At 35.1% G+C, this 24,425-nt stretch overlaps 1 protein-coding gene across 1 annotated transcript in view; it reads right to left on the reverse strand.

Moving 5' to 3' along the window:
- Window positions 1-8,886, reverse strand: part of LOC135126478 (protein O-mannosyl-transferase TMTC2-like) — a 135,954-nt gene extending 127,068 nt beyond the window's left edge. The window contains exon 1 of the mRNA XM_064052505.1: window positions 8,506-8,886. Coding sequence (XP_063908575.1) covers window positions 8,506-8,591 — 86 coding nt within the window. The 5' untranslated portion in view covers window positions 8,592-8,886. The remainder of the gene's footprint in view (window positions 1-8,505) is intronic.
- Window positions 8,887-24,425: the final 15,539 nt, after the last annotated feature.

The raw sequence follows: 24,425 nt of genomic DNA on the forward strand, positions 1-24,425 counted from the left end.
GTATGTTTGGGTTCTACATTATGATCGTGGCGGAACGAAAAAACAGAAAGTAAAACAGAGAGGCGAAGTGGAAGTGCGCACGAGGGCTGGGCCACATCCATTTTTAAAGACGCAATTTGATAAGAATTTCGGCTGGCAGTTTGTTTTGGACTCTGGACTGTTTAAATTTCCTTAATTACTCAAAAAGCGCAGGACGGAACAGGATCCTGGAAGTGGCTACAGAACGCTCGAGAGCTTAAGCAAGCGGTGGTGTATCGTTTTCGAATAAATTATGAAGCTACAGTCAAGAATTACCAGTTGTTTGCAATGTATATTATTACGCATGAATTAACAATTACCCATTTTACAAAATATACGAAATCGTAAAAAACGTACGATATACCCCATGGAAAACGCAAGGCAAATTCATAAACTAGAGGTAGAAGAACAATAATCCGGACTTATAAGATGTTTTTGGAACTTTAGTCCAAACGAATGTAGCATTTGGCCTGAAAATCAACCGAAACTACTAAAACCCTCCAAGAAATCGAATGGTGAATGCCGAAATAAGCTATCTTATCCTGTTCCGGAGTTATTGGTTATCAATTTTGAAATCTGTTTTTTGAAAAATTAAAAAAAAAATGAGGACTTCCCGAGGATAATTTTTGAGCCTGTATTTTTGTTCAAGACGCTCGAATTAGTAAACAGAGCAAACGTCAGGTAGATCCGCTGATTTTTTTACTTATTAGTTGCATTATAAAATTTACCGAATTTAAACCCTGTCAAGCTACTTATCTTTCTTGAACTGACACCGATTTTTCTAAAAATTGTTCTCTTTATCAATTCGAACCTTCTGAACTATAATTCGGGTTTATAAGATGTGTCGGAAACCCTCTGATTTATTTTTTATTTTTTAACGATATAGACACCTACAAAAAACGCGACCATTTGATATATCCATGTGTCGATTCAAAAAGAATGTAGAATTTGACCTGAAAATCATCTTAAAAATACTAAAACTCTTCAATAAATCGAAGGGTGAAATACGGAATCCTCTAACTCATCCCGTTCCGGAGTTATGGGTCATCAATTCTGAAATTTGTTTTTTGGATATGGATGTCGATGTATAAAAAATTCAAAAAAAAAATCAGGACTTCCCGGAGATAATTTTTGGACTCGGATTCTTGTTGAGGAAGATCAAGTTAGTAAAAAAAACAATTTTCAGACAGATTTTTTTGTGACTTAATTTTTTCGTTGTAAAATTTTTCAGATTTAAATCTTATCAAGATTTTTTGCTTAAACGGACCCCAATTTATCTGAAAATTGCTCTTTTTAATAATTCAAATCTTCTTAAGAATAATCCGGCCTTACATGATGTTTCCGGAACCCTCTGATTTTTTTTTTCAATTTCCACAAAAAGATACTTTTGAAAAACGGCCGCATATGATACATCCGTCTGCCGATTTCAAACGGGTGTAGAATTTGGGCTGAAAATCAACCAACAAAACTAAAACCCTTGAAGAAATCGAATGGTAAGATCCGGAATCTCTTATCTCATCCCGTTCCGGAGTTATGAGCCGTCAATTTCAAATTTGTTATTTGTGCATGGGTGTCGATTGATAAAAAATTCAAAGAAAAATCAGGACTTTCCGGAGATAATTTTTGAACCCGGATTCTTGTTCAAAGGGTTCACATTAGTAGAGAGCGTGATCTTCAGCCAGATCCGGCGATTTTAATTTTTCCATTGTAATTTTTTTTCGATTTAAACCTTGTCAAGATATCTTCCATAAACCGACACCGACGTGTCTGAAAATTGCTCTCTTTACTAATTCAAACCTTCTGAATAATAATCGGGACTCACAAGATATTTCCGGAACCATCTAATTTTTTTTTTAATTTTTTAAAGATCGACACTTTCGAAAATAGATACCATTTCATATATCTGTGTGACGATTGCAAACGGGCGTAGACTTTAGACTGAAAATTAACCAAAAAAACTAAAATTCTTCAGAAAATCGAACGGTGAAATCCGGAATCTGTTATCTCATCCCGTTTCGAAGTTATAAGCCGTCAATTTTGAAATTTGTTTTTTGAGCATGGATGTCGATTAATAAAAAATTCAAAGAAAAATCAGGACTCTCCGGAGATAATTTCTGAGCTAGGATTCTTGTTCCAAAGGTTCAAATTAGTGGAAATAGCGATTCTGAGCCAGATCCGCCGATTTTTTTTTGACTTAATTTTTCCATTGTAATTTTTTTTCGATTTAAACCTTGTCAAGATATCTTCCTTAAACCGACACCGACTAGTTTGAAAATTGCTCTATTTACCAATTCAAATCTTCTGAATATCAATTTGAGCTGACAAGATGTTCCCGGAACCTCCTGATTTTTTTTTAAATTTTTTAAAAATCGACATTTTCAAAAATTGCTACCATTTGATATATCCGTCTGACGATTCCAAATGGGTACAGAATTTGGACTGAAAATCAACCAAAAAAACTAAAACCCTTCAAAAAATTAAACGAGAAATCCCAAATCTGTTATCTCATCTCGTTCCGGGGACATCAGCCGTCAATTTTTAAATTTGTTTTTTGAGCAGGGGTGTAGATTGATAAAAAAATTAAAAAAAAATAGGACTTCTCGGAGATATTTTTTGGGCGCATATTCTTCCTTAGGAGATTCGAATTAGTAATGAGAGCAATTTTCAGACAGATATGACAATTTTTTACACCATTTTTCCATTGTAAAGTTTTTCGGATTTAGATCTTTAAGAAATATTCCATAAACCGACACCGATTTGTCTGAAAATTGCTCTCTTTACTAACTCAGACCTTCTGAATAATAATCCGGGCTTACAAGATGTTTCCGGGACTCTTTGGTTTTTTGTATTTTTTTAAGGATTGACACTTCCGAAAATCGCCACCAATTGATATATACGTCTGTCGAATCCAATTAGGTCCAGAATTTAGCCTGATAGTTAACAAAAAATAACTAGAAAACTTCAAGAAATCATATGGTGAAAACCGGACTGCTCTCTTCCGGAATTATGAGCCGTCAAGCTTAAAATTTATATTTTGAGCATGGTTGTCGTTGATAAAAAAAAATCAGGACTTCCCGGAGATAGTTTCTGAGCCCGGATTCTTATTTAGGAGGTTCAATTTAGTAGAGAGAGAAATTTTCAAACCGATCCGCGATTTTTTTTGACATCATTTTTACATCGGGAAATTATCGGACTTAAGCCTTATCAAGTTATTTTGCTTAAACGAACACCAATTTATGTGAACATTGCTACTTTTACCAATTTAGATCTCCTCAACTAAAATATCCTACGCACCTTATGCGAATGGTGAAAACCGGAATTTGATCGGACAAGTAAAATAAAGGCCTATTCATAAATTACAGATATACATACTCGCATTTTAATTCAGAAAATTCAAAGAGAATTTGCCGTGTAAAGTTTTGAGATGATGTCAATAAACTATTAGTGGGTATAAAGTGATAAATTTCAAACAGACATACGGAAATAGAAGGTCTTTTTAATCTACAAGCTATGTAACCTAAAATTCGTCAAAATAATCTTTCTACAATATAATTTACCTCAAACTTGGTAGCAAAACAAACTCATACACTCCTAAATAATGAAAAATCCATAATTATCGCAATACTTTTAATTAGTTTTTACGACACGAAAACGAGCTTACGTTATATTTTTTCACGATCTAATACACAAACAATCACGAAGTTCTCAAAACACGCGCCATATAAGCCACGCCTCCCCCAACTTCCATCAAACCACCACTCTAACTAAGACATCAATTTAAAACTCTCCGTCGAGTTTCAAATTCAAACATCGCTGATGCTCCTCCAAAAATGCATCCCTCGACATAAAACTCCCGGAACAATTCCGGACGCGATTCCGCTTTCTGGAACTCGAATGAAACATGAAGATTTCCAACCGCAACCCGAACCATAAGCCGATCAATTGACCGTTCGGAACGATTTTCCGATATGGGGTGAGTTAAGGGGTTGCTTGTTGGCAGACTTTCTTCTTCGGAGGCAGCCGCAGCCGGCTCGATTTTCAGCAATTAAGGCAATTAGAAGAGAGGGAATTCCTGGGTTATATCGCAAACTCTATTATAGGAGAGATTATGGAAATCTAGTGAGAATATCGTCGAAAGGAGGGAGTGGATCTAAAAATACGTAAATCTAAAAACGGGATTAGACGAGTAGTTTATGAAATCCTAGACAGGGAGATTTAAGGGCGAACTTTCGTTATTCCCGTCTCGACTTTTCCGTTTTGACGGACTCCCCGACTTACGTGATTGTTTTCGCATTTATATTCATAGCATTTATCCTGAATGCAGCTCCATGAAGGAGAACAGGACACGAGTCTGAATGCGCCGTCTGAAGGAAATTAAGCTTTTACAATGTGTGTCTCTCGCGTGTTCTAAATTCACACACGAGTCAATTCAGACCGTTCTGTTTTCCTTGAGCGTCAGTGTATATAATGCAGTTCAATTTTCCGGTATCTGGCGGAATCCTGTTTGGTTTTGTTCTGTCTCGCTGTTTCAGGCGATGCACCAATGCGAAGGCATTCTGCAATTAGAGCTCGTTCTTGTTATACACCATGCAGATTAAAGAGAGGATGTTTGAAGAAAGGAAAAGTTCAAACAATGGTGGCTTTGAAAAATGAGAAATAAGTAGGGTAACTTGGGACTTTATGGCCTCGCCTGTTGTAGAGGGCTTCTAAGAGATTTTTCAGTTCAGTTTTACTCAATCGATGCGGGGGAATTTTTAACAGAGGATCTTTGAAACACGATGCTCAAACTTCGGAAGATTGTTTAAATTTTATCCGACTTTTTTTGTGCGTGTTGGTAGCATGTTTGTTGTCTGAGTCATCCGAGACGATTTTTTTGTAACGAGTTAAAAGGAAGTGCTTTTTAGATAGTTTCCCCGAAGAAACTGAGACCATCAAAAAAATTAAAATACTTTTTTAAACGAGTAAAAATTAAAAATGCCACGCCATATTTAATATAGCGAATGACTTTTCTCATTAATTTCATCAATTAGGCGAAAAATGTTTGAATAATTATAAGTATCTTAAAAACAAAATTAATAAACTATGCAAACAATTAAAACAATCATGACTTTGTAAAAAAAGTGATTTTTATTTACAGATTAAAAACAGAGTGAGAGAAAATAACACATTCATGGCATGCCACAAAAGAGAGAATACGAAAATAAAGGTTCCCTACTACCGTATTCTTGTTTGTTTTCTTCCTTTTTTCTATCTAACACATAATTTTCTGAATTATGTTGTATATTATTTTGTGTTAATGGTAGAAGCTAAGCGAAAATCGTGAGTTATTCCCTGCAAGAAATCGATGACGTCATCTCAAAATCATGTTAGAGAAATATACGCTGTTGTGTACTATGGTGTTCTTGTTTTCAAAATTAATTCTTAACATATATTAATTAGTGTTAGATTGTACACATGACCATCAGTACATTCATATCCCCCAAAAAAATTATGACGTCATTATATAAATGTGCTCCGAAAGAAAAATAAATTTCAAAAAATCGTACTATTTTTTTAATTATCTAAACAGCATCAAGTAGAAAGTGATTATGCAAATTTTGGACTATTGATAATTTAAATCGTTTAATTCTCGAGTGTAAGGAAGTATTATAATCGGGTCCATCTGACGAACAGCTACTTTTATGTTTTCTCAACGTTCCATGACCGCTGGAATAGAAAAAAAAATAGGTATTCCATTTCCGTTTGTTTTTATTAGACAGATAATCTCCAAATCTATATACTTGTATATTAGAAATCGTCTAGATGGGAAAACGTTAACCAAAATTTGCCTAATCATCACCACCATATTTTGATGACATCCCCTTTATCTTTATCCTATACTTGTTGTTTATGAATCTGCCTTGAGATTTTCCCCGAGGCGAAGAGAATTATCTAAATTTTTTATTGATCAAATCTCAACAACGGTACACGCCAAGGTTTTATATTAGTATTACGTTGAACGTGTTGAAATAGACATACATGTCACTAGAAATACAAGCAAAGCCTGGTCTTTTATTAATTCAGTCATATTTTTTAATCAATTATGGATCCGTTTCCTATCATGGCTGGACGACAAGCGCATTCCAGACCAAATAGAAACAAGTTAACAGAGTATGTTTTCGTAAGATACTGCATTCGAATCATAGACAGTAGCGACGTATGGGTGATTAAACTGTGATACATTAATGAATAGAACAAAATAAGCTCTAGAACAATTTAAAAGATATATATTTATATAAAGGGTGTCAAAATACATTTTTAGGGTATCATTTAGCTTCTTGAACTGCTACTAGTATTATCTATATTTGTTTTCATGCATAGAGGTGGCAAAATCATGTGTTTTTTCCTCAAATCGAACAAATCTCAAGAATGGTGGATTTCAGTGTTTTATTATTAGCATTACACTGCATGTGCCAGAATTGACATACATGTCCTTGCTAAATTTGTCTAGTTATTCTCCCCCAAAAAATTGATGACTTCATGTCAAAATTTTGTAGGATAAATCTTATTTATGTAAAATATGCAAAATACAATGAGTCTGTACTTGTGATTTATCATTGCATTCATATTTTTTACAATTGCTTAAACAAGGTGACTCAAAAAAAAATAATGATTCGGTCAATTTATTTTATAGATTAAATCACGAATGGTTTATTTCATTTTCGTGAAAATTTGGAAATACATTAGTTATTATTAGTATTACAATGCACTTAACCAAAGTGATGTGCGCGTGTTCTTAAAAAAATGTTGATTGATAACGTCATCACAAAATTTTGTAATGGAAGAAGTCACTTGAAACATACAGGTTGCATGCTTCTTTACCTTTACTTTGAGATTACAGACAAACCTTTATTTTAACTTATAGGAGTTAAATAAAACAAAATAAAATAATTAAATTAACTTTATTAATTTTCAAAAAAAACTTTTCTCTTTTTTCATATTGTTTGCAGAGAAACTCAAAATTAAACAAAAACTTCACTTGTTACACATTTGAATCTAATTAATTTCGCCAGTTTCAAGAATAAAGTTGTGGAAATGATCACGTGTGTTACACACAAGACTTTTTCTTCAACAAGAGTTTACATTCGTTAGAGTAATACATAGTTAAAACAATCAATGGTTTGAAGATATATAATTATTCAGTGTTGGTTTAAACCAAGAACTGCAAGAATGATAAGAAAAAACTGTTGTGTTTTTTTTTTGTATTTTTGATCAACACAACTAAGTGTTCATTTAGAATAGAAAATTTGACGATTACTCTCCAGAAAATCGAAAGTAATCACGAAACGCGAAACTGACATGTTTATTAAAGAAGCTGATGAGAAATATTAATAACCAAGGTAAAGAGGCCATAAAAATCCATTTTATTAAATTCTAAGCTTTCAGGCATAAATTATTTGCATTCGAGACGGTAGAAAACGTTTATATGAGGAACTGTTTATCTTCGATGAACGATATTCAAAGACCGTTGGAAAAAACTAGTTAAATTAAAAACGAAAAAATTGAGAGTGAAATTTTAAGCACACAAGGTACTCACTTTGAAAAATTTCGAGTTGAAATTAAAATTATATTGTACAATTAACTTCATGTTGTAAATAAATAACAATAACAATACAATGTAATGTAACACAAGTCGCGTTTCCTTAAAATCGTCTCAGTTTTCGTAACAGACTATTGATCAGCACAAAATAACACAACGTGTTTCCAATTTACGTATCGCTTACGGTTTCCAAGATCACAATAGTGCGAAAAAATAGGAGCACTACTGTGTAAACGTGTCAATAAATGTCATTGAACGAAATCGAATTTCACAAGAAAATTAATTTTTCGTTTTGAAAATCAGTAATTGAATGTCAACTTCTCATAACAAGCGTGGAATGAATAAACATTTGGCAGAACTAAGTCAACACATATTTTTTTCCACACTGGGTCGGAATTTGCGTTACTATCTCACTTACAAACTGTGTTCTATGTTGGAGATAGGTTAACGATAAAAATAACAACCAAGTCAGTTGATTCTGCAACATAATTAAATAATGACAGTCGGTAGAAAAACCATGAATGCGACAAGGAAGGTAGTTGTTTTTTTTTAGGAAACTGATTCTTTCTGTGAATGTAAAGAAGGTGTCTGTTTTGTAAATACGTCGTAACAATCGCATTTTCGAGGGCCTGCGTCCAAACAAAAATGCAAAGCAGATTCGGCGTAAAGCCCGAATTTTAATCAATTTCCAGTGAAAAGCCCGTTCAACACAGAACTGTGCCCCTATAGAATTAGCTTTTTCTGCTTGTAAGAGAAACTCTTGAAAAGAATCCTGCGAGCCTCCAGTCCCCAACCTATCCTTCCCGACCTGGCTCGTGACTTCCGACTCCGCGTAAATTCGCCCGAACCCGTCCAAAACTCGCATTAAATTTTCCCTCTATTCTCATTCCGCCGACTTCCCTACTCACCGGTCATCGTACACGAATCCGGCGTCCAGCGTGTTGTAATACAGCAGGAAGGCGAGCAGGCAGCAGAGCGAGCTGACATAATCCATGCTGGGGGTCAGCACATCTCTCGATGGGCGAAGATACCGTGACTTGTTGCGTCTACCCTCCTGCTAATCTCGAAGCGCTCAAATATGTTAGATCATTTGCGCCGGCTGCACATCACCGGCAAAAAGCGCGCTTTTTGCCCAAGAGTTCGTCTGCGTCTAGAGCGGGCGGGCGAGGGCTAGGTTGGCGCCCATGGTGCACGCGCCCACGCGGTCGGTACCTGTGGAGTTCACCTGGAGGACAAGACGGAACTGCGAGCCGCGGATCACACACACCACCGTTATATAGTCGGCACGAGCATTGCGCGAATACTGATGATCGACCCTCGGTGTGGGACACCCTACACGCCCCGCACAGGCGCGCGCACGCCCGTGGACGCACAGGTGGCACCGGAGCCACCGGAGTCGCACCAGAGGACCGCGAAGGGACGTGGACGCCGGAGCGGATGCGGCCGCCGACCGCCACTGGGACACCGGGTAGCAGTAAAAAGGCCGTGACGTCATTTCCGAGAGGCGATCGCCGATCAAACAAACATCAAACGGAAAAATTGAGACAATTTGGACAGCTGCTGCATATCAAGGGCTTTTTTCACACTTGCTTAAACGGTCCCTTTGTACCTTTTAGTGTGGAGGGTTTTGACTGAAGTTTGTCTTCTTCACTTTTGTCTTCATTTATTTAACTTCGGTTTTCCATTCTCTTGCTATCCCTTCAAGCCTCTTTCAGTCGTCTTTTCTTAAATCAAATTCAAGCGAATTAAATCGAATTAAACCGAACAAAACAGAATTAAATCAAGTCAAATTAAATCAAATTCAATCGAATTAAAGTAACTAAAAATTACACTATGTTCCGTTAATTCTTTTAGGACAATGACCATTCAATTTAAATGACGAAGATTTTAGAAATCGACGTTGAATACGTTCAATTCACATTGTAAATAATATGGTCACCATATGACCGCAGCGTTTTCGAATTCGCAGACCACAAAACAAAAATAAAACGATTTCATTTTTTCAGGGCTGGAGTTTTAAAATGTGTAGAAATAAGTGTTACAATTCACGGAGATTTTGGGGCTGCTGATAAAGTTTTATTCAGAAAAGATTAGCTGTATGATATTTTAAAACGGTTTTGATTATTATTAATGTTATACGAGTAAGTGTAAACCAAATAAAAGCAACACTTAATTGTATGAAAAAATAGACTCCTATTATTTTCTACACATCGTGTGTAAATTTAAGTTCACTTGAATAAAGCTTACACAGAAGCGGATGGGACTATCTGGAAATCGGGAATTTTTCAGAGGCGATGATGCCCCAATCCAAATTTGTTAATGCTTTTAATTGAAGTAAAATTTCACCCTTTCAACTTAGTTACTTCAAAAACTAGACACATGGGGTCCTCGAGATTATTTTTAATTACTTCAAAAACCAGGTACAAGGGGTCCCCGAGAACTATTTCAAAAACAAAAGAGTTCCCCGAAATTCTTTCAAACTTCTTCAAAAATCAAGCACAAGTGGTCCCCAAGATTCTGTCAAACTACTTCAAAAACAAAACACACGGGGTTCGAGAGATTCTTTCAAACTATGTACTTCAAAGACAAAAAAAATGTCCCCGAATTTCTTTCAAACTACCTCAAAACAAAACACCAGGGGTCCCCGAGATTTTTTCAAACTACTTCATAAACCAAGCATAAAAGGGGCGAGATTCTTTCAACTACTTCAAAAACAAAACACGAGGGGTCCCCGAAATTCTTTCAAACTTCTTCAAAAATCAAGCACAAGTGGTCCCCAAGATTCTGTCAAACTACTTCAAAAACAAAACACACGGGGTCCCAGAGATTCTTTCAAACTATGTACATCAAAAACAAAACAAAAAATGTCCCCGAAATGCTTTCACACTACCTCAAAACAATAGGGGTCCCCGAAATTTTTACAAACTGCTTTATAGACCAGACACAAGAGGTCCTCGAGATTCTTTCAAGCTACTTCAAAACAAAAAACAAGGGCCCCGATTATTTCAAATTACTTCAAAAATCAGGCACAAAAGGTCCCCGAAAATCTTTCAAATTACATGTGTACCTCAGAAACAAAACACAGGGGTCTCCGAGATTTTTTCAAATTACTTCAAAATTCAAGCACAAAGTGTCCCAGAGATTCTTTCAGACTACATACTTCATAAACCAGGCATCAAAGGCCCGAGATTCTTCCAACTACTTCAAAAACAACACAAGGAATCCCCGAGAGTTTTTCAAACTATTTCAAAAACTAGACACAAAAGCTCGAGACTCTTTCAAATTACTTCAAAACAAAACACAAGGAACACTGATTATTTCAAACTATGTACTTCAAAAACCGGATGCAAAAGGTCCCCGAGAATTTTTAGACTACTTCAAAAACAAAAGGACCTCAATTCTTTCAAACTATTTCAAAAAGAAAATGAAAGGTACCTGAAATTCTTCCGAAATACTTCAAAAACAAAATAAAAGGGATCCCCGAGATTTTTTCAAACTACTTCATAAATCACGCATAAAAGGCCCCGAGATTCTTTCAACTACTTCAAAACAAAACACAAGAAACCCCGACTCATTCAAACCACTTCAAAAACCGGACACAAAAGGTCCCCGAGAATCTTTCAAGCTATTTCAAAAAGCAGACACAAGAGGTCCGCGAAGTTTTTTTAGACTACTTCAAAAACAAAAGTAGCTAAATTCTTCCAAACTACTTCAAAAAGGAAATAAAAGGAACCTAAAATTCTTTCGAAATACTTCAATAACCATAAACAAGAAATTCCCAACATTCTTTCAAACTACTTTAAAAACAAGGCAAATGGGACCCCAGAAGGGGCTCCCCGAGTTTCTTTCAAATCACACACTTGAAAAACTACTTCAAAAACCAGACACAAGATGTCCCGGAGATTCTTTCAAACAACTTCATAAACTTTTCATAAAAGGCCCGGGATTCTTTCAAATTAAGTACTTCAAAACAAAAGACAAGGGACCTCGATTCTTTCAAATTACTTCAAAAACCAGACATAAGAAGTCCCCGATTTTATTTCAAACTACTTCAAAAACAAGGCAAAAGAAGTCCTCAAGATCCTTTCATATTGCTCCCAAAACAAGGCTCACGGGGGGTCCACGAGATTCTTTCAAATTACAGACTTCAAAAACCAAACAAAGGCGTTTCCGAGATTTTTTCGAACTACTTCAAAAACCAGGCACAAAGTGTCCCGGAGATTCTTGCAAACTACTTCATAAACCAGGCATAAAAGACCCGAGATTCTTTCAACTTCTTCAAAAACAAAACACAAGGAGTCCCCGAAATTCATTGAAATTACTTCAAAAACCAGACACAAGAGGTCTCCGAAATTTTTTTAGACTACTTTAAAGACAAAAGGACCTAAAGTCTTTCAACCTATTTCAAAAAGGAAATAATAGGTACCTGAAATTCTTCCGAAATACTTCAAAAACCAGACACAAAGTATTCCTCACATTCTTTCAAACTACTTCATAAACAAAATAAAAGGAGTTCCCGAGATTTTTTCAAACTACTTCATAAACCACGCATAAAAGACCCCGAGATTCTTTCAACTACTTCAAAAACCAGACACAAGATGTCCTCTAGATTCTTTCAAACTATTTCAAAACAAAACACAAGAAACCCCGATTCTTTCAAACTACTTCAAAAACCGGACACAAAAGTTCCCCGAGAATCTTTCAAGATATTTCAAAAACCAGACAATTTTTTTTAGACTACTTCAAAAACAAAAGGACCTAAATTCTTTCAAACTACTTCAAAAAGGAAATAAAAGGTACCTGAAATTCTTTCGAAATATTTCATTAACCAGACACAAGAGATTCCCAACATTCTTTCAAAACTATTTTAAGAACAAGGCAAATGGAGTCCCGGAGATTCTCTCAACTACTTCATAAACTTTTCATAAAAGGCCGGGGATTCTTTCAAACTACTTCAAAAACCAGGCACAAAAGTCCCCAAGAATCTTTCAAATTATTCCAAAACCAGACATAAGAGGTCCCCCAGTTTCTTTCAAACTACTTCAAAAACAAGACAAAAGAGGTCCCCGAGATCCTTTCATATTGCTTCCAAAACAAGGCTCACGTGGGGTCCACGAGATTCTTCCAAATTACATACTTCAAAAACAAAACGAAGGGGTTTCCTAGATTTTTTCGAACTACTTCAAAAACCAGGCACAAAGTGTCCCGGAGATTCTTGCAAACTACTTCATAAACCAGGCATAAAAGGCTCGAACTTCTTTCAACTTCTTCAAAAACAAAACACAAGGAGTCCCCGAAATTCTTTTTCAACTTCTTCAAAAACAAAACAGAAGCAGTCCCCGAGATTCTTTGAAACTACTTCAAAACTAGACACAAGAGATCCCCGAGATTTTTTTAGATTACTTCAACAACAAAAGGACCAAAATTCGTTTCGTTCAAACTACTTCAAAAAGAAAGTAAAAGCTACCCGAAATTCTTTCGAAATACTTCAAAAACCAGACACAAGAGATGCCCAAGATTCTTTCAAACTACTTACTTCAAAGACAAGGCCGGAGAGGTCCCCAAAATTTTTTCCAACTACTTCAAAAACCAGACACAAGAGGTTCCCGAGATTTTTTCAAACTGCCTCAAGAACAATACACAGTAAGGTCCCCAAAATAGGTTAAAATTACTTCAAAGACAAGACATCATGAGCAGGGACGAATTCGGCCATCTGGAAATCAGGACTTTTCCACAGGCGCCAGTTGCTGTTTTTATAAACCTCTTTAAATGAAGTAAAATTTCGGCCTAAATTTTTCCCGATTTGGTTCACCAGATCCCATCCGCCCCTGGCCTCATTTCATCAAGATTGGCAAAAGAATAATAAATTTACAATTCCAAGTTTAACGCCTGTGAGTGACCTTAGTAAGTTCCCAATAACCACGATAAAAAGAAGAGGTTCCAGTTGGAACCTTGCGGTACACCTAATGTTGAAACATATTCCTGCGACATATTTCCTGCTATAATTCTATTATTTAAGTCTCCATCTAGTTCTCAATTTCTTTATAAAATGTCTTTTTTTATACCTGGCCCTAGGGATTTCAGTGCTAAAATTTTGATCCTGTTAATAGGTTTTCTAACAAGAGGTTTCCAGTGAGATTTGGCAGAATATTAAACTGATATTTTATAAATCAATTGCAGCTCATTTTATCGCACAGAACAAAGTAATTATGGAGTTATAACAAGGATACATTAAATTCTTTGCTTATTGTTTGATCAAGTGTCAAAATAATTATTTGCACACAATATGCGATTTCTTACTCTTAATCCTTTTTTAGTTCTACATTCTGTAACTTCTCCACCATTTTCATCGTCTATTTCTACTTGATTTTCTGTATTTTCTTGTGTTATTCTGCTTCCCCAAATTTCGCAAAAATATTAATATTCCTTCCATCTTTCTTCGATTTCTTTTTTAATTTCTAGTAACTTCGTATTGCTGGCTTTACTCCAGCAGACTTCTTGTGTGTTTTTCCTTGTCTTCCATTTTTAACTGTTTTTAACTTTTTCCCATTTCGTTTCATTCCCTTTTCTTAACTAACTCCAAGTTTTTTTAACATCATTTTTTTGACTTTCTCCTAATTCTCATGTTCTTTTTATACTAAATGTGTTTGCCATATCTTCTTCTTCAGCTCGATTTCTTGTTTCATCTCAGTAGTTACATGATGCCTGTTCTAGATCAGTTTGACCTCGTTTGACCTGACCTAGAAACGGCATCACTTGCTGTCAACTCTTATTCTGTGTCTAGCCCAGGTCACAGGAGGTCAAACTGAAGCAAAAACGGTAGCGGGTCCTAGGCCGGAGTCGACAGAAAATGATGCCTGTAATAGCTCAGGTCAAATGAGGTCAAAGTGAGCCAGAACCGCCACTACATAACTACTTACGTCTTCGTTCCACCACAGAGGTCTAGTCGTCTAGTCAACAGATTTATTTGCTGCAGAAAAATCAAACGGAAAACATTTAATACCTCAAGAAATTGTTTAAAATTTGACGATATTTTCACGTTTCTGCTTCCCAAGCCAAAGTTAAGGGAAGCATTGCAGAAAAGTCATTAGCACGTCTAATTTCACGTCCACGTTTCCGTCTGCCTGTCTGCCTGCTACTTAGCGTCCAATAAAACAAAAATATTCCACAGACATGCAAATTGGCCGACATTTACGACAAAATTACAGAATGCACACCTGACGGAATAAAGAAATTAACGACACAATAAAATGCAGCCACGAGAAAATGTACTTCGGCCGGATGTCTATTTCTGTCTCAAGTTTCGCTCTCTCTGGAATAAAAACGTATGTCCCTCGACAAATCCGTCTTTTTTCGTGATTTCGTAAATCATGAATTGTGCTCCGATTCACAGAATGTGTTTTCGTTTTCAGTGCGTTTTATAATTTTTTGTCTTCAGCTATATACATATTCTACACAGACCCGTAAAAAATATTTACATATTATTATTACGTTTACTTGTATTCTTTGATGCATAAAATATAAAAGGTTTTAAAATTTTTTTTAGAGTTTTTGTTTCGAGGAATTTTCCGTTTCTGAGTATCTCAGAGTAATATTCATAAATATGAATATGTTTGAATGGCTTACTTTAGTTAGTTGTAGTAAATACCGACTACGTCGTTATCATTAAGCCACTTCCCTCTTCAATATGTTGTTAAAAACACTGTCTAGTGTACTTTTTATAGAAACCTGAAAATTTTGTTGATCCGATTCCCTAATATCTGTATAAATTAGTGATCTTGCTCGCGTAAGTCTGGTTAAAGTCGGAGTTTCACAAAATAAGTTAAATCTCGTAATAGGGTAAACTACCATTGCATCAAAACTTTTTAATGTTTTGCCGGAGGAGATAAGAGTCGGTGATTTTAATACTTTTAAAACAGTTAGAAGAGCGTCTTCTGGAAAGTGTACTTATAGCACAGATAGATAAATTTTCTTTACTATTTTACTAGCTGGGAAATTATTTGGTAATCTAACAGTAGTAATAAGCAAACGAAGAAGCGACCATATGTGTCGGAATATGAAAGGTTCAAGATCATAAAAGACTAAATGCGGCTTAAGTAATGAAATTAGGCGGGTGAGCCCAAGTGAATTAGAGCTTGTTATAATAAGACAAATAATGCCTCCCTCCGACTGCAAAATAATAGAGATAGATGGCACCATAAGAAATGTAACAATTTAATTGTTGTCTCCATTAGGCATATATCTCTCTTGATTGTCCCCGGATGTGCGATAGGACGACGGAGTTGCCATGTGACTAGCACAAATATTCTTGTAGCAATTCTTTACTAGAACAGATTGTCTGAACGCTACTGTATTAAGCCATCCGAGATATATTAGAAGAGCGTATTACCGTAAAATAGTTTGTCGTTTCATATCGCAGTAGCAATAAATAGCGACTACGTCATAACTTTGCAGCCACGCCTCGCTTTGATTTGAACCAATCACATTAAGAAAGTCGCAGGTGTGCGATTACGCGGTCATTTTAAAAACGTGTGTTTCTTGGCTTTCGCAGCTCGTAGAATACGAAAATTGGGGTAAATTCTAGTATTGTATCTTCGTTGATGACTTCGGTAATACGATGAATCTGGGTTGAATTTACTGTTCTGTCTTTGAGTAGATTATGTGAATCCTTGGCACAAATACATAAACCCTAAGCGATTTCGAACGTGCGGCGGAATGAATGAGTTGCTTAGTGACTAGAAAATGTTCTTGTAGCAGTTCTTTACTAGGACGGATTGTCTGAGCGTTACAATGTTAAGCCATCCAAGGTAAAATAGGAGTGTATATTTCACCGTGAAATACTTCATCCTTTCATATTACAAGGGTTGATAATGGCCGACTATGATGCGAAAAACTTCCATTTATCAAGGCGGCGTAATGAAGGGGATCAAAGCCGTGCGGCGGCGATCGATGCGAATAAGAATAGGTAAAAGCCGGTGTCGACAAAACCTCCGGTGCAATTTTCAGGTATATAGTCGTCCGTCCAATCAAGGGTCCGGCCGTTAATCCGCGATGCGTCTCTGTCCGTAAAGCGACCAAGGTGATGCGATGTAATTTAGTCAGCAATCTGTAGGAGTAATATATTTTCTCATTCTGTGAGCAAGTCGGCGGCAGGAGCGCAACTTGGGGCTGTGCTATTTACTGCCAAGAGTTCGAGTTCTGACGTGACGTATTCATACTCATTACTCGACGTTTCACCGCCGCCTATCGCGCCTTTGCTATATTACTGTGCCCCGAGGAAGGGTTACACTGAATTTACAACTTGCAACTTTGCAGGATTGCGCTTTTTCCCTCGGCCCCACGGTCGGAGCTTCCCTCCGGCGAGGGAAATTCTAATTTTTACTCCAACTTTCATCATTTCCACACTTTCCACGACTGTTTGCAACCATTTATATCCGGTATCGCGTTTATTTTCATTTGCCGGGGTGCACTCAAAATCCGAAGCGATAAAGGGCACAGGACAAACTTTTTCCACTGCCGTTTCGGAATATTGCCGGAATTTCAAATAAGTGCTAAAACCCGATTCCCAAAGGCGGCGGTTTCATTATTACCTAATTAATTCAACACACAACAAAACTTTTCACTACGGAAGCAATACACAACCAGAAAATAATAAACGGAATAATCGTACTCTATTTCATGCAATTATACTCCGTTTATCGAACAGATGGAGTGATTCGTGCCTACAAAGTGAGCGTCTAAACTTACACTATTACACTTACACTTATTGTAATTCGGTCCATTGGACGACTGGCTACTATATGTATTTTAGGAATATCGTCTAGTGGTGAAACCCGCGTTCCGAAATTTCCTTAAATAATTGAGATATTGTTGTATAAAGTTGTATATTTAAAATTTCATAACAATAAGTCTGTGAATAATGGCCACATTACATCCTGACTAGTTTCAAATTACTACTTTCCTAAGCAAATACAAACGTCAGTTTTTAACTAAATAAATTACGACGTGTAATAAAGGGCTCATATATACGAAAGTTTACAAATCCAGGAAACATCAAAGATATTTATTACTATGTTTCTAAACCTACTAAAGCATTATAATGGAATACGTCGTAAACCAATCCATTTGGAATGTTTTAGTTTGTTCCTATTCGCAGGCTGCTGAAAATTTGTTTTGTCTGTTAAAGACAGAGTACCTGAATTACTCTTACAATAATTAATTTTTTTTGCTAAGTTCGTAGGTGAGTTCTCCAAGCTTTAGCTTTTACGAGAATCGTGAAACCAAACTGTAACAAAACACTTTGAAATTGTAAATAAATGAAACGTAGAAAACAGAAACAAGGAGCATATAATAATTATTTCGAAAAAGCAATTACAGTATTGTGCGTGTGATGGAGTCTACGACATCCCCACATGATACGTCATCTCGAATCTTATCTTTTTGTTAAAGTACAATAGCTTTGTACTATTTCTGACTGTCAAGATAAGTCACTGAAGATAGGGTGTCTCCATTCGTACATACTTGGCAAAACACCCTCTTGGACAAAACTCAGTCACAAGGACGTCATTCGGGCTGTTGCTAGCAAATTGTACGTATTTACGTTCTTATCTCTATCCATCGATAATAAACAAGAAAATATATTTTCTCCGAGATGGCATTCTTATCTCTTTATTGTGGTTAACTTGTATTATGTTTGTTTTGTTGAATTTCAATTAATCATTCAACAAAATGAAAGAATTTACGGCATATGGTAAATTACTGAAGTTTGCCGCGGGCCGGCTGTGAAACCATGCGAACTTCTGTCAAAAGTCACACCTGTTAAAATTCACAGGTTTTTTACTGTCCCTGCTGGCCTGTGGGAGCATTTTTTCGTTTTTGTCTTCTCACTGATATTATTTTTATATTATATTGTTTTCAAGTTAAGTGGTCACCGTTACAATAAAGTACGGCGCAAAATCGTTACACAAGTAAATTCCGCATAATTTAATATCCGCTCCCCCGATTGTATAAATCTACATTAAACAAACATTAAAAATTAAACGAATTTTTTGCTTTTATAGCATGTAACTAAATCCCATAATTACGCACTGTAGCCACAATAAAACCTCTTTAACAAACTCGCGCTATATCCAGTCTAATCACAAATTTAATTTTTATTCCGGAATATGCTCCGGTTTTACTTACACGGCCTTACGGAATACACTTTTGTGTTTAAAAGCTTTAAACTTACATCTGCATTACTTTATTAGATAATGGAGTAAAAGTAGGGCGTGTTGAGATTCCACCTTTAATGCTAAAGAGCTTCATAATAGCTATACAAGCATCTTGAAAATTTAATGAAAATAAAATATTTATGAAGTATTTTAGTAACCATTAAAATGTGTAAGAAAGATTTAGTCGTGCGCCATTAGACGGCAAATTTTGCGTAGATAAAAGATTACACAGGTAGGAGGCATTAATAAGGCATGAATATTGCAACAGTGGTTAAAAAAATCCGCCTGCGCAAGGTACTAAAATTAGTAAATAATGAAAATAAGATTCAATGAGTTTCGTTTCAGTTCACGTTTCAGGGCTTATTACATTTGCGTTTTTCAATCCCGTCCATTTCGGTAATAAAGATTTGTTGAAAAAAAAAAGATTTAGAAAATCCAAATTTCTGAAGCTTTTTCGGTGATGGATTTGTCGTGTTACTTGCCTCAGTAAAACGGCGAATTTTTGCAACAAATGGTACTACGTTTCAGAACACATATGTTCACAGAGAATTTTAACGATGATAAGCTCCATATTCCACGATTTAAGCTCGAAACTAAACTGAAACTGAATCTTTAGTATCATAAACGTAAAGCACATAATGCACTTTCATTTGCAAACTTCACGAATGGTGTTTTTTAGTACTATAAAGCAATAAATTTAATTCATTACCTTCCTAAACATTTTCTGCTTTTTATTGGGGTTTTGAATAAGTTTGGAGAATCTCTTTACTAGTTACCGATAAAGTAAATATTGGGCATGTAGACGTTAAAATGAAGGGATTGGAAATTAATAGAACAGTGTTAGAAGAATTATAGTCGATAACGCGAGGGGGTGGCGTGCCTCGGTGCTAAGCCTTGAGCCGACTAGTGCCAATAAACAGAAACACGTCTGGACGATCTAGGCTTATGGGGACACCTTCACGCCACCAGGTGTGGCGCCTTCTGTAGGGAGCGGCGGTGCTCGGGTGCCAACTCCCTCTTCGGGGAGGGAGCACCGGGGTTGCTCTAAAGCCGAAGACACCGATCTCCAGGTGGTCTGGTGAGCGCCCGCCAAAACAAGAAATAAAACGGAGGAAAATTTTAAACAATAATCGGATTTTATTCCCTGCCATAACACGGCTAAAATAATCTGAAAATAAAAATACACGATCGTTTCAGAAAATTTCTAGCAACATTTTGAAGATCAAAACAAAAGACCATAGACGAAATTTGGAAAAAGTTCTGGAGTAGCACCCGCCAGGTCAAGACAAAGTTGTCAATTAAAGTTTTCACTTAAATTCTGTGACAGTATAAATTTGCAGGTGGTATTTTAAAACAATTTGTTTTAAGTACGAACGGGAAAATAACTGTTTAAACTTCATCAAAAGAATCAACATAGAGTATTGTTGAAATTGTTCTTTTTGTTTGTGAATGGCGGTTTCATTGTCAACAACTTCTCGAACAACAAATCCAACTTATTATCCGACAATTATCAAGTTTGGTTTTGCGAAATTTATGTATTTTTTTCTTGAAAACCCAAATAAGTTAGAAAAAATTGATAGAAGTTTATTTCGACAGAACTTCAAATGCGGCCAACAAATTTCGCTTCTTCGAAAAATGATAAAATTTGATTTTGTGGTTTTTGTTTTGTGATAACCTCTATAAAGTAAAAACCAGCGGCATAAATAGCACCCCCGTGGCCGCGCGCTGTTATATTTAAAGCAGATAATCGACGGGATAAAATCTCCTCTAAGCAATGATTTCATCTTTAACTTCGAGTGTTTATGTTTAAAGACTGATCCGTAGAAATTTGTTTAATTTGAATGAGTGTCCCCTCAAAACACAGAACTAAAATTCGAATCGAACAAAATGTTGTGAATATTGTTGCTACTATAAGCCTTTATTTTATCATTACTAGATAAAATCGTCGTATTCTCACATTTTAGAGTAAATGGGATGACTCGTTCTTAATTTCATCAGAAAAGAAATGGCCAAGTTTGGCATCGTACATAAATCCTATGTTAGTGGTAAAATATGATTATATTATGTTAATTATTTGCGAAAATTTTGACTTTTAGGGAAAAATTCAAAGCGAATTCGTGCACCACAAGTACAGGAGTATATTATTGTATAATAGTTAAATCAATTTCATTTAAAATCCTTAAAATGACTTCATCAAATTGTTGGTGGGATCATTAGCCAGATCTTGGCTAGCATTTAACCATCTACATGATATTTCTAACATACATACAAAATTTGACAACAATCGGTCCAGCAGTTTTGGACATTACGTGTCTAACAAAAATGGATACAGGCAGACAGGTAGACAGACAGACAGACGGAAACGGGAGACTATTTTTTCGTACTGTATTTAAAATAAAAACAAAGTATAAAAAAAATATTCTAAAACAATAGTTTTAACGAAAACATAAAATTAATTTAAAAAAATCGTCAAAGTACCGTCTAACAAACCCCGCTTGCAATTTTTGTTTTACTGGAGACCTCCATATAGTTAGAACCATTGGAGTAAATAACACACTCCCAGCTTTATTAACTGAAATTTTCAATTCTGCAATTTTTCATTTTTTCCATTTTTCAACTTTTTTGAATTTTTCAATTTCTAGATTTTGCAATTTTTCGATTTGCAACCTATTTTCAAATTTTTTTTGTTTCTTCAAATTTGCGATCTGTAACTCTTTTAATTTTCATTTTTAAATTTTTCAGTTTTTGATTGTACAACTTTTGGACGTTTCAGTTTTTAGATTTTGCAATTTCTCGAATTTTCATTTTCTTTTTAATTTTCGATTTTTCATTCTTCATTTCTTCGATTTACAATTTTTCGTTTCGGTTTTTCATTGTCTATATTTTTTTAAATTTTCGGTTTTTCAATGTTCTGATTTTACAGTTTTTCTTTTTTTTTTTGATTTGCAATTTTCCTAGTTTTCACTTTAAATATTTACTAATAATTATATATTATTTTACCAATTTTACAATTTTGACGATTCTATAATTCTTCGATGTTTCAATATTTGGGCTTTCCAATTTTCTGATTCGTTTTTTTTTCTTTCCAATTTTTCGATTTTTACATTTCTTGATTTTTAGCTAAGTTTAAGTTTTTCGTTTTTTCAATTTTCCTAATTTTCACTTGAAATACATATGTAATAATAATAATTAATTTGTTTAAAATTTTACACTTTCTCAAATTTACGATTTTAGTATATATTGCCATTTTTCAATTATTGAATTTTAAAACACTTTCATTGATTGAAATTTTCAATTTTTCAATTTTGATTTTTCGGTTTTCAATTTTTCAATCTTCCAATGTTAGTGTGTTAATTTTACAATTGACGGTTCTATAATTTTTCGATTTTACAATTTTTGTGTTTTCCATTTTTTTGGTTCGATTGGTTTTTTTCTTTCCAATTTTTTGATTCAGTGATTTTTTTAATTTTTAAGTTTCTCAATTTTTAGTTTCAGTTGTTTCAGTTTTTCGTTTCTTCAGTTCTTCGACTTGCAATTTTTCGATTTTCCAATTTTTCGCTTTGCAATTTCCCGTTGTTTTCAGTTTTTTAATGTTTCAGATAAAAAAAAATGGAAAAATTGCAAAATTGTACAACTGAAAATTCAAAAATAAAAAAAACGAAAAAATATAAAATGTATTAGCCAAATTTTGGTTAACGTTTTATTATCTACATGATATTCCTAATACACCTACAAAATTTGACAACAATGGATTCAGTACCTTCGGAGATGACCTGTCCAATGAAAATCGACACAGACAGACGGACGGACATACAGACATACAGCAAAAAAAAACGGAAACGGGCTAGGGGTCCTGAAACGTCGATGGACTCGATAGTTCTCTGATTTACGCTCGGAAAGTAAAAATATAGAGAAAAAAAAAATGGCTCATAAAGGGAAAGACTTCGTAACGGATTCGTACTTTCGCATCAGTAAGACAATTGTAGGATAAAAAATGTTTAGAGTAAAAAATCGGCGGATTCATAAACCACAAATATCTTTTATAAAATTTAAATTGGATTTACCATGAAACAATTTACGCTGACGTCATCAAATTGTTGGTGGGGATAATTAGACAAATTCTGCGTTGTGTTTTACCATGTATATGATATTCCTAACATATCTACAAAATTTAACAAAAATCGCAGATTATTATTTATTTTCTCATACTCTAGGAGTTATGAAAATTACCGTTCGACAAACGGACAAATTCTAGGATACTATGAAACCCAAAGCGAGATTTTAACAAAATTTTACTTGAAGATATAAAAAAAATAGTCAGAAATTAGTCACGAAGACATAAATATTTTTTAATAATTTTAATAATCACAACAATAAACTTAAAACATGTTTAAAATGGTAAATTTGTATAGGGAAATATCGATTTTGTAATGACGCTCCGCCCCTCGGTCTGACAACAAATGAAAAATTCATCACGATTGAGGTCTAGACGGATGGATGGGGCTTCTATTTTGGTTTTCTTTAATTAATACATCTAGTTTTCTTTGTGTAACACGATTACGTAAGTACATATTTCACATGATAATTTCTTCTAGAAAAATAACGATTTTACAATTAAGCTCCGTCCCTCGGCTTACGACGAATAAAAAAAATCACCAGAATTGAGATAGGGTGGGTGGGCGGGGCTTATATTTTGTCTTTTTTTTAAATAATTATAGCCATCTTTTCACAACAAAAAACTTAAAACATGGTTAAAATGGTCCATTTTTGCAAAATCGATATTTCCTTATAAAAATTTTCCATTTTAAACATGTTTTAAGTTTCAAGTTGTGAAAAGAAGTGTACACATATTAAAACAAAAAGGCAAAATGTAAGCCCGCCCACCCGCCCTGTCTCAATTGTGATGATTTTTTTTATTCGCCATGAAGCAAGGGGGAGGAGCTTAACTGTAAAATACTTATTGCTTTACAAGAAATTAAAAACTGTTCTTGAGTGTCGTGTTCAAAGAATACTACGTATATTAAGAAAAAAAGGAAAATCTAAACCCCCTCCCCACCTACCCTATTTTAACTGTGACGATTTTTTTTATTCTTAAAAACTTAAAACACATTTAAAACGGTAAATTTTTCTAACGAAATATGGATTTTGCAAGTAGGCTCCGCCCCTAGATCTGCCAACAAATGACAATTTCATTACTATTTAGATCAGGGCAGATATAGGTGGGGCTTAGTCTTTGGCTTCAATTTTTTCTTAATATATGTACTTAGTATTCTTTGAATAAGACGATACTCAAAAACATGTCGTACATGGTAATTTCTTACAGAGAAATAATAGGGATTTTGCAGTTAAATTCAGCTCCTTTAGCTCTCGACGATAAAAAAAATAATCACAATTGCGATAGGGTGGGTGGGCGGGGCAACACCTTCCTTTCAATAACTTCCTTCATTATTGATTTGACCTGTCCTGACCTGACCTGATCTGATCACACTTAACCTGAGACCTGATTTGATCTGACCTAAACTATTCCAACCTGAACCGACTTACGCCTCGCTGGATCTGACCTGACTTGACTGAAGAAGTTTTAGGGGCTAAAATGCATATTTGAAACGATAAGG

Source organism: Zophobas morio, unplaced genomic scaffold (assembly GCF_036711695.1).
Source record: "Zophobas morio isolate AGI-343-1 ecotype UQ-CSIRO unplaced genomic scaffold, CSIRO_AGI_Zmor_V1 ptg000002l, whole genome shotgun sequence".
Lineage (NCBI taxonomy): Eukaryota > Metazoa > Arthropoda > Insecta > Coleoptera > Tenebrionidae > Zophobas > Zophobas morio.